The sequence below is a fragment of the Xyrauchen texanus genome, chromosome 21, assembly GCF_025860055.1.
Source record: "Xyrauchen texanus isolate HMW12.3.18 chromosome 21, RBS_HiC_50CHRs, whole genome shotgun sequence".
In the NCBI taxonomy this organism is placed as follows: domain Eukaryota; kingdom Metazoa; phylum Chordata; class Actinopteri; order Cypriniformes; family Catostomidae; genus Xyrauchen; species Xyrauchen texanus.
The window spans coordinates 39,468,336-39,484,420 of record NC_068296.1 but is presented as its reverse complement, the minus strand read 5'-3'; the positions used below and the strand labels follow the sequence as shown (position 1 = coordinate 39,484,420).

Genomic DNA, 16,085 nt, shown 5'->3' with positions numbered 1-16,085 from the left:
TCTCAGTTTTCCTGGTGACGGAGATAGTTTCATGAGTCTGGAGTGAGGCCAGCGCTGATCCTGTGCTCCACTTAAACACAATGGGGACAAGAGCACAAAGCATTATGGGAAGGGCGGCATGACATTAAAATCTAATCCTCATTATGCAGATTAGCTTGAGAGAGAGAGAGAGAGAGAGAGAGAGCGAGAGAGAGGGGGGATGGAACATGCTAAATGGACATTAGATTTGACAGGACAGGATTTATAAGGGTAAACCTTCACCAGAACTTTGGACAAAGACGTAGTAAGTGAGGCAAAACTAAACAAAATAACTGGCCAAACTGTGTCGAAAATGTAAGTTACTCAATAATAACTGTTTTATAACTTTATAATACTGTTATTTATTTTACCACGGTTAAGGTGAAATGACCTGTGGTGATGTCGGTGTGACCGAGCGACATCTGTGGAGAGTGAGGCCGGTAAGGATTGACACCTGTGGGAAATTATCTCTAAAAGCAGTTTGTGTTTGCAGTGAGAACTGGGAGGGATAAAAGGGCAGTCCGAACCACTGGAGGGGAGAGAGAGTGATACAAGGACCTGGCTGTGTGTGTGATCGACTGTGCTGAAAAGCATTAGTTTGGTTGAACACTGAATAGTATCAAGAATAAAGACTCACTCTGAATTGTTTATCCGGCTCCTGCTTCCTCCTTGACATTGACATGACATTAATATGCAACCTGGTCTCATAGATTCTTTTTACTATTACTACAATTTTGCAAAATGATTTATACGTGTACTCGTTTCACAGTTTCTTGCTGAAACAGCAATTACTTTTATTCAATTTCACACATCACAAGGAAAACATTAGCAATAAACACTTACTTTTTGCCATGTTCCTTACACAATGCTATTTTATGACATGTACAACACTTTTACTATAGTGCCTGATTTTTGAGGTGATGCATTTTAACATTTGCAATACATATTCAACTACAATCACAAGCTTGTTTGAGCTTGTATAGGCTCAACTGATAGAGCGTTGCACTTGCCATGCAAAGTACTGGGGTACGAGTCCTAAAGAGCACGCAAGTCGACACGTGAGCCGAAAGTGTCTGAAACACAAAAAAATTAATTTTGCTTTTCATGACACTTTATGCAATTTTTTGAGGGTAAAAAGACAAATGTGAAGCTTATAATAAAAAAATATATAAATACATACATAAATTCTTCTGTTAAAATGCGTGTATTTTTTGAGATTTAAAGTTGTTTAAAACATCGTTTTTGTGGCTATGCTGGCTATACGTGCCGCCATATTGTTTGCACTGCAGTCAGAAAACATGGCCACACCGCTTCAGTCCCTCTTTTGCTGAAAAACAGCAGCACGAATGCAGATCACACCGGTTTGATCATACTCCTTTGAGCCCAGTCTAGTGTAACCACACTGGATTAATAGTTCGTGCAAAAGGGTTAAAGAAAAGGAGGGACTAGTCAAAATGTAATTTGAAGTTATCAACATTGTCTCGAATGCTGATGAGTTAGCCTAACTTGTATTGAACCCAGAATATTCCTTTCAATATATTGGTTATTTTACAGAAGCTCTGAACATGACTCATCCAATCAGATATTAAAGCCATAACTATCCATATTATAATTATTATTTTATTTTTATTTCAATGTAAAATTAAACTTAAATGTTAAAATATTAAAGGTATTTGTTGTTGTTATAGAATGCACAGCACTCTAGATCCTTGGTTGGGCCGCAGTGAACATGGAAGTGGTCACTAAAAGCCTTTTAAGATTCAACAATATTCCACCAGACGCCTACTCCCACATAGCTCCAAGTGCAACCCAGGAGTGGTGTGCTGATATGCAGAAGGTCCAGTGAGATGTCATTTGTGTACACACAAAGATAGATTCTGCCTCAATCAGACTTTCAGAATCCATCCCTACTACATTAGCCGCTTTTCCACAATCGAGCCAGTGTGAGCTAGGGCTATCAACTGGCCAGCCAGGGCCAATAGCGTCAAACCTTGCCCTGCAAAACCAAAATCGATATGCGCTTTACCAATCGCACAGCCAATAGCCCCGCAGTGTTGCGCTAAAACCCATCCTTAACATGCCACCCTGGTGCCAATGTCACACACCCCACCCATTTCATAAGCAAGAGGGAAGCTCATGCTGAGGTGTCATGATATCTAGATACTGTATCTAGAATATTGAGTTTATTATTGGATGTAAATATCAGCTAGCTACCAAGACAATTTAGCGTTGACAACTCACCGACTGCCATGGTGTCCCAAGTGGTCTCTCTCTAACAACAGCACGATGTCCCAGGTCACTGCCTTGATCTCGAACCATGTAAAGTTCTTTCTTTGGGCACTGCTTTTTCCATTGTGCGTTTAATCAAATTTGTATGGTACCCGCAATTTCTATAATTTTTTTGTGTTGTGTGCTGAATAGACAACCTGTCAAGTTCGGCGAAACTCCACCTTGGATATTGACCCCGCCTCACTCCCTGTTTGGCCTTATTTGGCCCAAGGGTGAATTGAAGGTGAAGTTATGATACTTTCTTTAAGTCAAGAAACAAGTTTAAGTTGAGAAAAAAAATTCAGCACTTTAGGAAGCGTCAACCTCACTACAAAATTTAATTTATGTACAGTGTGATATACTCGATCATATTTCTGCCATATTTATAAACATTATGGAATATGGTTTGTCTAGACATTTGCAAAAATCAATTATAAAAAAATAATCACAGCATTTCAATAGAGTGCAACAGTCTGATTCCAGAAGTAAAAAATCCTTTCAATTATTCCATAGGCCATTTCTTATTTAAAGATAACTTATAAAGCTTTAAAGACAGACCTACCATGAGCTCCGAGGTTATTATTCGATGGTATATGCTCCTGTTGAAGCCATCAGTCTGCACTTTTATCAATAAGAAATCATGTTTAATAGCGGAATTCCAGGTGAAGAACTACACTACCCATGTTTCTGAAGAGAAACTTTCCACCAATCACAGAATTGCAGCAAACAAAGTGTGCCAAAAGAGCTCTGCAGCGACCGCCCACTCCAATGATGCACTGTGAATGACACTTTCTAACTACTTATCTAATTGCAAATATATAATATATAATTACAATAATATTATAATGAACAACTTTAAATCAATAGATTTCCATTTTTCCATTGGTTTTTATTATGATTACATCATTTGCAATGCGTCATGGGATTGTAGTTTATTCCCTTATGAAAGTAATTAAGAACACAATCTTGTAACTTTGTCTTTTTGTTTGATATTCAAATACTTTTATTTATTTTTTTGCCTTAAATCAATGGCTTACAACTGATTAATGAAGGATTTTATTAAATCCATATGGTGAAAAACAATGGCAAAAATACTACCGAATCCAAGATGTCTGAAGAAGTGGATGGGCACTGTTGCACTCTATAGTTGATATGCTATCAAAAGATAAACATTTACAATGAACAACAAACTAATAAGAAATGGTGTTTTTCCACTGTTTTCTGTATTTAAAAAATTGAAGAACAGGTCCCATAACATTGAGCTATTACATAAGTGTACATGTTTAAATAGATTTATCATCTTCAGAGTAGATAGATACTTATACGTTTTTAGCTTTCTGTAATATCATTATTTTGGCTGATGTTGTGGTCATTTCCTGTCTGTGGTGTTTTGTGCTGTTGCTGGGGTTACATCAGTGAATAATACAGATACAGGAGGAGGTGATGGCACACGTTTTTATTTTACCTCACTCCTCAAGGCCAGGCTGAGGGAGCTCACAGCTCACAGTCACAGATGAAGAAACTTTCTGGAAGACCTGAGAGAGAGACAGAAGAGAGAGAGAGAGAGAGAGAGAGAGAGAGAGAGAGAGAGAGAGAGAGAGAGATATGAACAGCTGGGATTTATGATGTCACTATGATCTACCACATTGCTATGTTAAAATTGATCATCACGCCATTCTTCAATGTGTGAATTAATACAGACAATAGGAATCATTCATGAAACCCATGCACAACCAACATGATCACACAGGAAGTCTGCGTGCTGTTTCTAAAAGTTCCGGTACCCTAGGATCGGCAACAGTATGCCGACTCACTGACATGCCTTATCTCCCATCGGACATATTTGTAATATTTGTAATATTTATCCCTTGTGGCATGACTGTTAGCGCGCTGTGTCAGTTGCATGGGAGACCACAGTTTAATCCCAGTTCAAATGAGGAAGTAATCACATTTGTATACAATCACGAGCATGATATGGAGGTTGCATTTTGATTACTAAAATTGCATTTTGTCTCTACAAATGGTTAAATAAGATTTGGGTTTTGGTTGGGGGATAGATTAAATAAAATAAGCATTTATTTTCACTGTTTAGTTCCTTGTTCGGCTAAAAACATTTCTCTTTACAACTGGCTTCTAGCGAACTCTCCTGGATATAAATGAACATCACACTTGTTTATAAGCTCTTAGAGACACTTACCGCTTTAGCCTCTGGGGGTAGTGTTTTCAAATTCAGTCAACGTATACCGATTTCGGCAAAAGAATAATTGGCACACATTTGTCAATTTTATGTGAGATCAGGCTGGCACAACATATTTGTGTTATTCCCTCATAAATCCATTCCAAAACCAAATGTAAATTGTTGCATCCACTACAGTGCGACACATTATGTAAAAATGGTTTTATGGACAATTTGCACAGAAATTTGTTCTGCTCGAACATCATGAATAAGACCCAATATCTTTGACAAGTTATTGTACTCTGTAAATGTAGCTCAACTGGTAGAGCATGATGTTTGCACTGCCTGGAACATCTGAACTTATACAAAAAAAATATTTTTACACTGTACCTAAAATGCCTAAAATGCAGAACATTTGTCCTTCTGTCCTCAAGCATCGGTAAATCTAGTCTGGTCAGATAAAGCAGACCTTTTATTCTCATGCCCCCTAAATAACAATATAAATAAGGTAACACTAGTATTCCCTTTGTTAAGGGTTTATTAATGGCTAATTAATAATTTACTAATGCATTATCCTATTCCTGATTATATCAACATGCATAAATAAGGTGACTTTCATGTAATTATACTTATAATAGCTTATAATAGACACAACGTGGACTGTAGCAAAATGACATCAACCCTCCTTTTAATCTCAATATAATAATGTATTTTACTGCATAGTGACATAATTCATAAATAAGGGTATTTTATGTTTTTCATAGGTCTAAGTCAGTGGTTCTCAACAGGGGTGTTAAAAGAATTCCAGGGGGTGCTGAGAGCTTTCGTCAAGTTCCTCTTTGCATTAAAAGGTTTATCTAGACTTGGAGTTTATCAGTTGGTCCTTGATTATATGTGTTGGTATCCATTTGTACCGCGGTTCATCTGATTTTGAAGTCTAACGACAGTATCTGGTTTAGCAGCGTCAAATACACATCAGAGGCACAACCTTGGTTAATGCACCTGTATGTTTCTGTAGCTGGAAAGGAGCTCAATGAACAGAACAGCGCAAGCGCAAAGCTCTTGATGTTTGAGCTTGCCAAGGGAATGAACTAGGTAGGGGTGGTGTTCATGAAAAAAGGTTTGAGAACCATTGATCTAAGTGAATAAGTGTATTTATTAAGCAAGTTTAAATGCTCACTATTCTGAAAGAATTGCATGAAAGATGCCCTTTTATTCTTTGCTCTCTCAGTCCTTCTGTTGGCATAGTGACTCACCTCCATCTGGGTGGTGGAGGATGAATCTCAGTTGCCTCCACATCTGAGACCGCCAATCTGCGCATTTTATCACATGGCTTGTTGAGCACTTTACCGTGTAGACGTAGTGCGTGTGGAGGCTCATGCTATTCTCCATGGCATCCACGCACAGCTCACCACATGCCCCACCGTGAGCGAACCACATTATTGCGAGGTTACCCCAGGAGACTCTACTCTCCCTAGCAACCAGGCCAATTTGATTTCTTAGGCTGGAGTCACTCTGCATGCCCTGTATTCGAACTCATGTCTGCATGGGTGGTAGTCAGCATCAATACTCACTGAGCTACCCAGATTACCCAATAACAGCATGATGCACAGTGCAAATAAGATTAATACCTGCCATTCATTCTCATTAAATTGCTCTTGTAATTTCTGATTCTGAAATGACTTTCAGGCTTGATAAATTACTTTGCGTGCGTAATTTGATTCATTTGCATCTAGTCCGCCCTTTATTATGTGCATTTGGAGGCACGACTCTAAATTGCATATTCATGTTGAGGAAACTTGCAAAAATTGCCAAGATGTGCTATTTTGCACATCTGAAAGACGCAATGTTTAGAAGACTATGTTAGTCAATTCTGACCTTTTATTGCTTGCTATCAAGTTTGCACATGTTTTTAGACATGCAAACCTTAAGTAAATAGGGGCCTTAGTGGTAAGGAAGGAAACCAGATTTAAAAGGAGCATACAAATAATTGGCAACCAGATGAAATATGAACTAAGAAGCAACAACTTTTTTCTAGGTGCTTTGAAATAAAAGGAAGATCGGAGATATGTCTGTAACGAGTGAGAGGAGTGTACCAGCCATGGGAGCGTGTTCATCAAGAGCATAAGAAATGGCAGAGTAATACTTCGAATCTCAGATAGACAGGAAAGTGTAGTTGTGTCAGCGATAGTGAAGGCATCAATGGAGGCAGAGAAGGATACAGGATCAACAGCTTTAAGGTTGCGATAAGATGTAGTGGTTTTCTTGGATTGCACATGAGAAGGGAAAGACATAGCACAAGCAAGCATGAGCAGTTCACTAAGTTCAGAGAAAAATCAGACTGAGATTTAGATGGTCGATAAATTTATATTTCAGCCAAGGAACTTTGACAAACAACCGTGGCAATGGCAATGCTCATGTCCTTGCGACAGACAACAGCAAGCCCCCAAACACTTCACTGAAGTTCTGACAAGTGTCTGTATCCACACGGACACAATTCAGTTGAAATTTTCCAGGTTTCATTTAGTAATAACCAATCAAGATTTCAAGAGTTAATTATGCATTTGAGGACCGAAGCTTTGTCAGTCAGAGAAAGGCAGTTTACAAAGCAGAATTTGGATGTAAAGGCCTTTTCATAAGTGATGAAAGAGAATTACTGAGGTTTAAATAGAATATTAGCCCGTTTTAGTGGACAGAGAAAGGAAAGGCTGCTGATGATGGAATGATGATTTAAGTGTGTTGCAGTCAGTCACAGTAAATCACCACAAACACACATTTATCAAGAGGCTGGGAGTATGGCGAGGAAGAGCTGCAGCTGCTCTCTGATTCAGCACAAACATGGAAACAATCTCAGAGGAGAAATTCTTGCAGTCCCACAACAATGTTTCTATGACTATTTTGATTCATTATGAACTTAAAAAAAATCATCAATTGTTGAAACAAGGACTATTGTGTCTAAATGCACAACCGAGAGGGGGTTGAAGGTAATATGTTAATTTGTAATTCTACAGATGAAATAAAATTATTAAGCTACTTCAGAATGACAAATCTCAAGTACAATAGTACCATATTTACGGTTATTGTACTTCTGAATGTGCCCTTACCTAGGGTCAATTTCAAAGATTTTAAATCATTCCAGAGAATATTACAAAGTTTATTATCAAAATAACTCCAAGACCGATAACCCTCAAATGTTTTGAGCAACTTGAGAAAACAATGGAAGTCTATGGGAAATCGTGTTTTTTAATGAAATAAAAAGGACTACAGGAGTCAGAAGAGAGAAATTGGGTGCATTTTCTGTCATCGCAGCTGTAGTAAATCGTTTTTAAAACTAGTAATACCTAATTAATTACATTTGATAAAAATTGCAAATATAAAAGAGCTTGCAACTCTATGCAACTGTGTTTTACAGTTCAGAGGCAGAAATGTATTTATATTTAATCAGGCTAATGACATATTTAGTGAACAATTAAAACAATGTTATTTATCTTGGTGTTGGTGAACTTTTAATTGTAAAAAGAAAAGAAAAATAACACTCATTACTATTGAGATGTTAGAGTAGCATATTACAGTTTGCAATCTACACTGTAAAATCTATTAGTTAACCTTACTTACAAAATCATGTAAACCAAATGCCTTATACATGTTTTAAAAAGGCAGTAAATGTAATTATTTGGCTCAAGTAAAGTGAACTAGGAAAAGTCTGGAGCCATATAAGTTTATCTCTCTTTCTCTGTTTTACACATGCATCATCATCACCATCTTTACTATGTCCGTACATCTCTGGGAAACCCCGCAACTGTGACACACAGTTTCAAAGTGTGTGTACATCTTTCCGAAAGTGCATTTAAGTCCACCAGCATTACCCACGTACACACACGCCAATGAGTGTGTCGAAACTCTCCCAAGAGTGCTCTGGATCACTCGATCTTTCTGTCTGTCTGCCTGTCTATCTTAACATAATGTTTATCAAACCAAATATTTCTAAAGGTCTAGAAGCTCTGGGATACTGATGAAGTCAACTAGTCAAAATAATGAAAAATCATATTGAGCAAAGTAGATTTTTCAAAAATTATCGTTAGATCTGTGTAAAATCCATAAAATGCATGGACGTCTATGGAGAGTCCCCACAATGATATAAAAGCAAGTGTGTGTGTGTGTGTGTGTGTGTTAAGGACTCTACAGGAAATGAACATGGCCTCCCCCGAGGGCTGAGATCTCTGTAATCACTCTGTAAAGATTGTTTCTGCAGTTCGCTCACTGACCTCCACACATCCTCTGTGCATCACACACAATCTTATGACACACAAACATTTAACATGTTAAATAACATGGACAATTGTCATTGATTCAATGAACAGATATTTTCCTGCAAATCATCCACATTTACACTGAAAGGTCAAAAGGTTAAAACATATAGCCACTAAAATTGGGAACTTGAGGTTAATTGCTGACACCAAATAAAATTGGAGCTAAAGTAACAACCTGCCGTGATTCCTTTATTTTTTCGACCACTTTAAATTTACTTGGCAACACTTTACATAAATATTCCCTTTGTTAAGGGTTTATAAACGGCTTCATTAATTACTAAAGTCACTTACATGTAATGCAGCATTATAAATGTTTGATATTCAGTTATAACAACATACTTAAAAAGGGCAACTTTCATGCAATACTTGTCAACTAGTAAGCATTTTAACTTGCATGTTATAAAAGCTTAGTAAATACACTTATTCATTCTTATAATAAAAAACATAAATTCCAACAGTCTATCATCAACAAAAAACAGTCTATTATCATACGATCTATCTTGACTCATTGGTATTGTCACTTTCCTTGTTGTTACGTTAATGTCTAAAGAATAGTGCTACTCCGAGTGCTGTCCCAACTTATCTAGGCCTAGTTCCTAAAGTCCCCTGCAAAAACACTTTTCAACACTTCATGCTTATTCACATCATATACCATATAATAAAGCCTAATGGTCAGTAAACCATATTGAATACATATAGGTACATTTTCATAGGTTACTAATGTTGAATAAGAGTAATTAAGCATTTGTAACATATATAATGGCTCACTAGTTGACGGGTATTGCATGAAAGTTTCCATGTTTTTAATGATTTATAATGCATTAATAAACCCATTATAAATCCTTAACAAAGAGAATATTAATGGATTATAATGCATTTGTAAATGATTTATAAGTCATTAATAAACCCATAACAAATCCTTAACAAAGAGAATATTAATGGATTATAATGCACTGTAAATGATTTATAAGTCATTAATAAACTCCTTTATAAATCCATAACAAAGAGAATATTAATGGATTATAATGCATTTGTAAATGATTTATAAGTCATTAATAAACCCCTTTATAAATCCTTAACAAAGAGAATATTAATGGATTATAATGCATTTGTAAATGATTTATATGTCATTAATAAACCCATTATACATCCTTAACAAAGAGAATATTATTGGATTATAATGCATTTGTAAATGATTTATAAGTCATTAATAAACCCCTTTATAAATCCTTAACAAAGGGAACATTAATATAAAGTGTTATGTAAAGAGAATTGAGTTGAAACTCTAAAACGTACAAAATGTAGTAAAATGGATTTAAACAAAGATGTTGTTATAACACATTATTATAGTGGCTTGTTATCAGCTTTTAATAAATCTTAAATAAACTCAAAGAAATAAGGATGAACAATTCTGTTCACACAAAGTTTAAGAGGAAGTGTAGCTTCTGCCAACTCAAAGTAGTAAAATTGAGCACTTTCCTCTAGTATGCAAGCGAGACAGAGAGAGATTTCTCATAAATTGCATTTTTCACATGCATGCTAAAAGCCCAGTCTGGGCACAGCTGCAGCCATACAGATTCCTGATTTATCATTTTTACACTGCACATGCAGGCCCCTTTCTGACCAATTAATCTTCAAGAAAATCATTTCAACTCTGCAGCTACTCTTCCCCTCCAGAACTCTGTTTTGAGAGAGGTGCACAACAGAGCCATATCTGTAACACACAGCGGAGAATCCAAGAACAGGTCTCATGAGAGCAGTCTTCATCTCACTTAAAGCGAACTCCTCGTTGGATTTTTACAGGCTGGGGTTCCCTGTTACAGTAAAGCAGTGATTGTCTCTTCCGAATTGTTTCATAATGAACTTTGTTTCATTATGGTACAATGTTGCCTTGTGGCAACAAAATACAAAATTCTTTCATAGTAAAAGAATAATGATGTGTTACTGTTCGATTTTAAGTAGAAAAAAACAGTACTTTTTATTTTTACCCAGCGCTATCATAACTGAGGGTTAAAATGAATGCTAAAAAAGTAAGTAAAAAAGGTGACCAGCTACAGGACCTAACATAGATTCGTTTCCTCATACACACATTTACATTTTTACCTTAAAGTCAGTGGACATGTTATATACATTTACAATACAGCTTAGTGATCATTATACAAAATAATTGACCACAGCGTGCCGTAATTGACCAATCAGAATGAAGTATTCCAGAGAGCTGTGCAATATATAGCTTTAACTTTCACTTTCAGTGCTACATTTTTATTTACTTATTTAGTATGTTTATGTGGGTAGGTGTATGTTAGATATTGGTGAACTTCGGCTAATGTAAAGGCTGTGTAAGTTATCAACGGCTTAGAACCAGTAGTCACATCTAGCAAAATAAAGAGTGGTGTAGGGTAAGTATGTTCATAAAGACGACGCCACTCAGATGGACGTACAAACCAAAATGCCCATTTGAGTGGACACAAACGCGTTTACAAAGTCCAGCAGTGTACCCGCCGCGCTCATACAACTACGCCGTCATATAAACAAGCATGTCTCATATACAGTACACAGCTGTTCTCTGATATTCGTGCTACAGCCACTTGCTCCATAGCTACACAAACAGCTGTTCTGGAGAGTGAAGCTTCTTAAAATGTTCACACCTCCCTGCACATTTACAGGAACAGGACTGCCACCGGGACACATGTGCAGCACAGGTTAAAAGGGATAACTTTTGCCATGTAATCCATAATTTCTATCGCAAGTCAATCACTGCAAAACAAATAAAAGGAGACAAGGGGACACCTACCGTGGCGCTATAACCTCAGTCTAGACATAAACCAAAGTCCAGAGCATTGACAAGCAGTCGAACTTTGGAGTGTATAAGCACTGTCTGCCATAAAATGCATTATTTCAAGTGCTTTATCAAACATGATGAGCTTTTATGCTCCTGTGGTCATATTCAGAGGATGCATTTTGTTTAAGAGAATGTGTTGTGTATCTTGATAAAATGAGCATTCTGCAGCGTTGATGCCGCTTTTATTTAAGCCAAACAACTGTATGGTGACTTTAGAGTTTTGCTTGTTTAACCAAATGATACTTACGATAACTGATTACATTATTACGCTGTTTTTAATGCATGCGCTGGATAAACTAATGAAATCAAGCTACTGATTCAGTAACGGTCAAAACAGCTGGTGATCACTGAATAACTAACAGAACATAGACAAATGACATCCAGAGAAACCAGACTTTTAAGAGGCCCAAATTGCATTTTATTGCATATCATATAGTTGTATGAAATGGAAAAAAAAGCACATATGAACATCACATATGGTTAGTGGGTGAAATAATTTTGCACAGCAATATATTTATATATATATATATATGAAATGTTTTAATTAACATAGTTTATAAAAATTATTGAGTAACGGTATATCCTGAATTTATACAAGCAGGGTGTCAATCCCTGACCATAAAACAATATCCAAACATTTTAATATTGATTACTAGATTATTGCCTTGTAAATACTGAATATATTAACAACAGAGAAAGAAAGAAAGAATCGAGTCCTGCTTGACTATATATATATATATATAAGATTATATCCTTTAGTTTTCTGCAAAGCCATGACAGGTGCTTTTAAATTAGCGTTCTGGATAGATTCCATTGTATGATATATGATTTGCTACAAGCTACATTTAGTGCAACTCATTCCAAATAGGTCAGATCTTTTTTTCTTCTTTTTTGCCTGATTGCATGATATTCCATGTTCAATACTTTGGTTTTAAAATACAGTAAATGGCATAGGCTGCAACAGGAATTACATCTATAAAACTGCTGTTTTCATTGCAAACACATGCTCTCCAGTTCCGCGTTATAAAAATCCAACTGTATGCAAACTTGGAGCCTTCCCAAATGTCTACCACCATGAGCAGGCAACAATTTGGGACAGAAATCCTACATCTAATTTCAAAATCACCCTTCTGTGACAGTTTCGACCTGTGGCGTGGGCTACCTTCAACTGTTCTGTCTTACATGATGCACAAACAAACAGAAATGTGCTTCATTCCAAAGTTATAAAAAATGCACAAGTTTGACAGTGAATACACAAAACCGCTTTTAGCAACAACACTGTTTATGTCCCAGAGGGAGAATTCCTTTTAGAAACCAGGTCCTTGTTCTTCCGGTTGGTTCAAAACAGTGTATACAAATTATGGATTGAGCTTTTCTATAGGGGAGGATGGTGATATGATGGTCCTGACACTTTTTTAGCCCGTATTCCAAAAAAGTGTTTCGGGAAATGAAAGAAATGTATGAATGCCATGCTGAGTAGAAGTTCATTTCCAAAAAAGAAGTTCATTTTCAAGCGCATAAAAAGGAGAAATAATGAAAAAAGACCATGCATGTCCAGCATGCAGGCACTTCAATAACATGTCTCTAGCAATAATAATGTCTTTCACATAAAGTCACAAAACAAGCAAGAAGGCATGAGATGTTCATGGGGGGAAATTACAAAAAAAGGCACATTTAAAAAAATAAAAATAATAATAAAAAAAATGGATGAATGTCAACATCAAACATTAACGTTGCAAAAAGTAAGTTCAGTCTGTAAAACAAGATCGCAAAACTCAAGAACTGACTTGAGTTTTCATAAAACCGAAAAAAAAAAGAAAAAACTTGAAACTTGTTTTGCTTTATCGATCTTTTCTAGGCTTTTTGTGAAGGGCAACTCACATGAAAAACTCCGGGGACGACGGGTTGTTGTCGCTGCTCGACGAGTTTTCTCGGAAGCCGCTGCTCATGAGCTTCTCGTACTTCTCTTTGTACGCGTCTCTCTCGCGCACAAGTCTGGAGATCTCCAGCTTGAGGTGGTCCACCTGCTGCATGAGCTGGCTCTTCTCGCCCTCCAGGACGTGCCTCTGCTGGACCCTCTTGTAGCGACACGACTGGGCATAGCCTCTGTTTTTGAGGGTTCTCCTCTTCTGTTTGAGGCGGATCACCTCCTCTTTGCCGATGCCGCGCAGCTGGCGGTTGAGCTCGCGCACGGACATGGTGACCAGCTGCTCGTCCGAGAAGCGGTCGTCAAGGTGCGGGTGCTGGTGGTGGCTGCTGCCGGGGTTGCCGCCGCTGGACTGGACCCCTGGAGACGGGTGCTGCTGGTGGCTGTGGTGGTTGTGATGGTGGTGGTGAGGCGCCCCGTTCTGCGCCGCGGCGGCTGCGATGACTGCGGACACCACCGCGGCGGCGGAGCCCATCTCCTCCCCGGCCATCGCACCTCCCGCGCCGGCCGCTCCGCCGAACTGCTGCCCTCGCGCATAGCCGTCGAAGCTCTGCAGCTGGTGCGTGCTGTTGATGAGCGCCTCCACCGCGTCCTCGGGGCAGAATCCCAGCGCCTCCGGGTTGAGCTGATGCTGCTGCTGGTAGCCCGTCATCCAGTAAAAGTCCTCCAGGTGCGCCTTCTGCTCGCTGCTCCCGGAGCCCGGGCTGGGCGCCGAGAAGCTCGGCGAGGGGGGAACCGAACTGCAGGGCGTGCTCATCGGGGTGGAAGACAGGGAACCCCCGGCGATCAAGCGACTGCACTGGCTGATATTGCGATCGGGCTCCAGTGGCTCTTTCTTCACCTCAAACTTCATCAGATCGAAGTCATTAACATATTCCATGGCCAGGGGACTGGTGGGCAGGTCGGAGCTGCTCAGTGCCAGCTCTGATGCCATCCTCTTGTTACTGCTACTGTTGCTGCCGACGGTCCTCCAGAGCGGGACAGCTGTCAAAGCGGGCTGGGTCGGGATACAGTGAGCCAGCTTGAAGACTGGGTTGAAATGCTTTAAGCGGGAAAAACACAAATGCACGGGTCTAACTCCGGATTATGAGGTCTCCTTGGCACATCGGATCTCGTTCTCCTGCCTTGTTTGCACATGAGAATTTCGGCGACTTTGAGTTTCAGACATTTAACACTTTGGTGACTCCTCGACTCATCGTGGACTAACGGGTGAGTATAACATGAAAGAAGTGCGCTATATGCTGCTGACACAGATGAAGCTGGGAGTGCTTTAAAACTGGACACACTACAGTAGACTTTAAAAGCATTGGCGAGAGTTATAGCTGCCGTGACGTAGCGTGCGGAACGAGCCAATGGGCTCACTGGATCGCGGCGCTCATTAACATACGAGCTCTGAAAGGCAAACTTTTCTCTTCAGCTGACTGCCATCTAGACAAGGCAGGCGGAAAGAGTTAAATCCGATCCAATGCGAACATTTAACTCTTTCGACCTGATTTTTATAACGTTAAATGAAGTCACTGACTTTCAACTAGGCTACTGTTCTTAACGCGCGTCTAGACGATTTTTCGGACATTTCTGTAGACTACTTAGTAGTACAGTGTGCTTCATCATAAACGTTTCATACCTTGTTAAACTTTTTAATCCAATGTATTCTCTAAAATAAATTGGATATTCACAAATTTTGCACCACTTATGTTTTATAAAACAATACATAGCCTAATGCAAACACAATAATGTATGAAGTATTATGTGATAACAGAGAGATGATCTTACAGTACTTTGTGGTTATGAATAACTTTACATTATACTTTGAATTGTTGGTGTGTTGGAATTAAAACGTAATAAATAAATAATAAGTATACTCTCAGTTATAATCACATTTTAATTGTCGCCATAAATTTAACATTGTGTCAATAATTATTAGCAAAGGCTAATTTTAAAAGCATGGCCCCTTTAAAGCTCAACACTGCCACCTTTTGGACATAAATAGGATTGAGAGTGTGAGTTTATTGGATCTGTCCTGATTAGCCTACTGTATTCAGAACGTTATAAAAAAATTATGAATTTGGATATGTGACATTAGACTTTATGACATTAGACATTTGAACAATAATCTGCCATTAGAGTAGAACCGGATAGACCTAAATAAAATAGTCATTTAAATCTATTCATTCAAAAGCTATGGAGATATCTATCTGTCTGTCTGTCTATCTATCTATCTGTCTGTATGTCTGTCTGCCTGTCTGCCTGCCTGCCTGCCTGCCTATCTATCTGTCTGTCTGTCTGTCTATATGTCTGTCTGTCTCTCTGTCTGTCTGCCTGCCTCCCTGGCTATCATCTATCTATCTATCTATCTATCTATCTATCTATCTATCTATCTATCTATCTATCTATCTATCTATCTATCTATCTATCTATCTATCTATCTATCTATCTATCTATCTGTCTACCTGTCTGTCTGTCTGTCTGTCTGTCCATCTATATGTCTGTCTGTCTGCCTGCCTGCCTGGCTATCATCTATCTGTCTGCCTGCCTGTCTGCCTG

At 38.4% G+C, this 16,085-nt stretch overlaps 1 protein-coding gene across 1 annotated transcript in view; it reads right to left on the bottom strand.

Moving 5' to 3' along the window:
• Positions 1-14,868, bottom strand: part of LOC127661217 (transcription factor Maf-like) — a 93,928-nt gene extending 79,060 nt beyond the window's left edge. Inside the window, exons 1-2 of the mRNA XM_052151827.1 lie at positions 13,496-14,868; positions 3,752-3,821 (exon numbers count right to left, since the gene is read on the bottom strand). Coding sequence (XP_052007787.1) covers positions 3,794-3,821; positions 13,496-14,475 — 1,008 coding nt within the window. The 5' untranslated portion in view covers positions 14,476-14,868 and the 3' untranslated portion in view covers positions 3,752-3,793. The remainder of the gene's footprint in view (positions 1-3,751; positions 3,822-13,495) is intronic.
• Between the last annotated feature and the right edge of the window lie 1,217 nt (positions 14,869-16,085).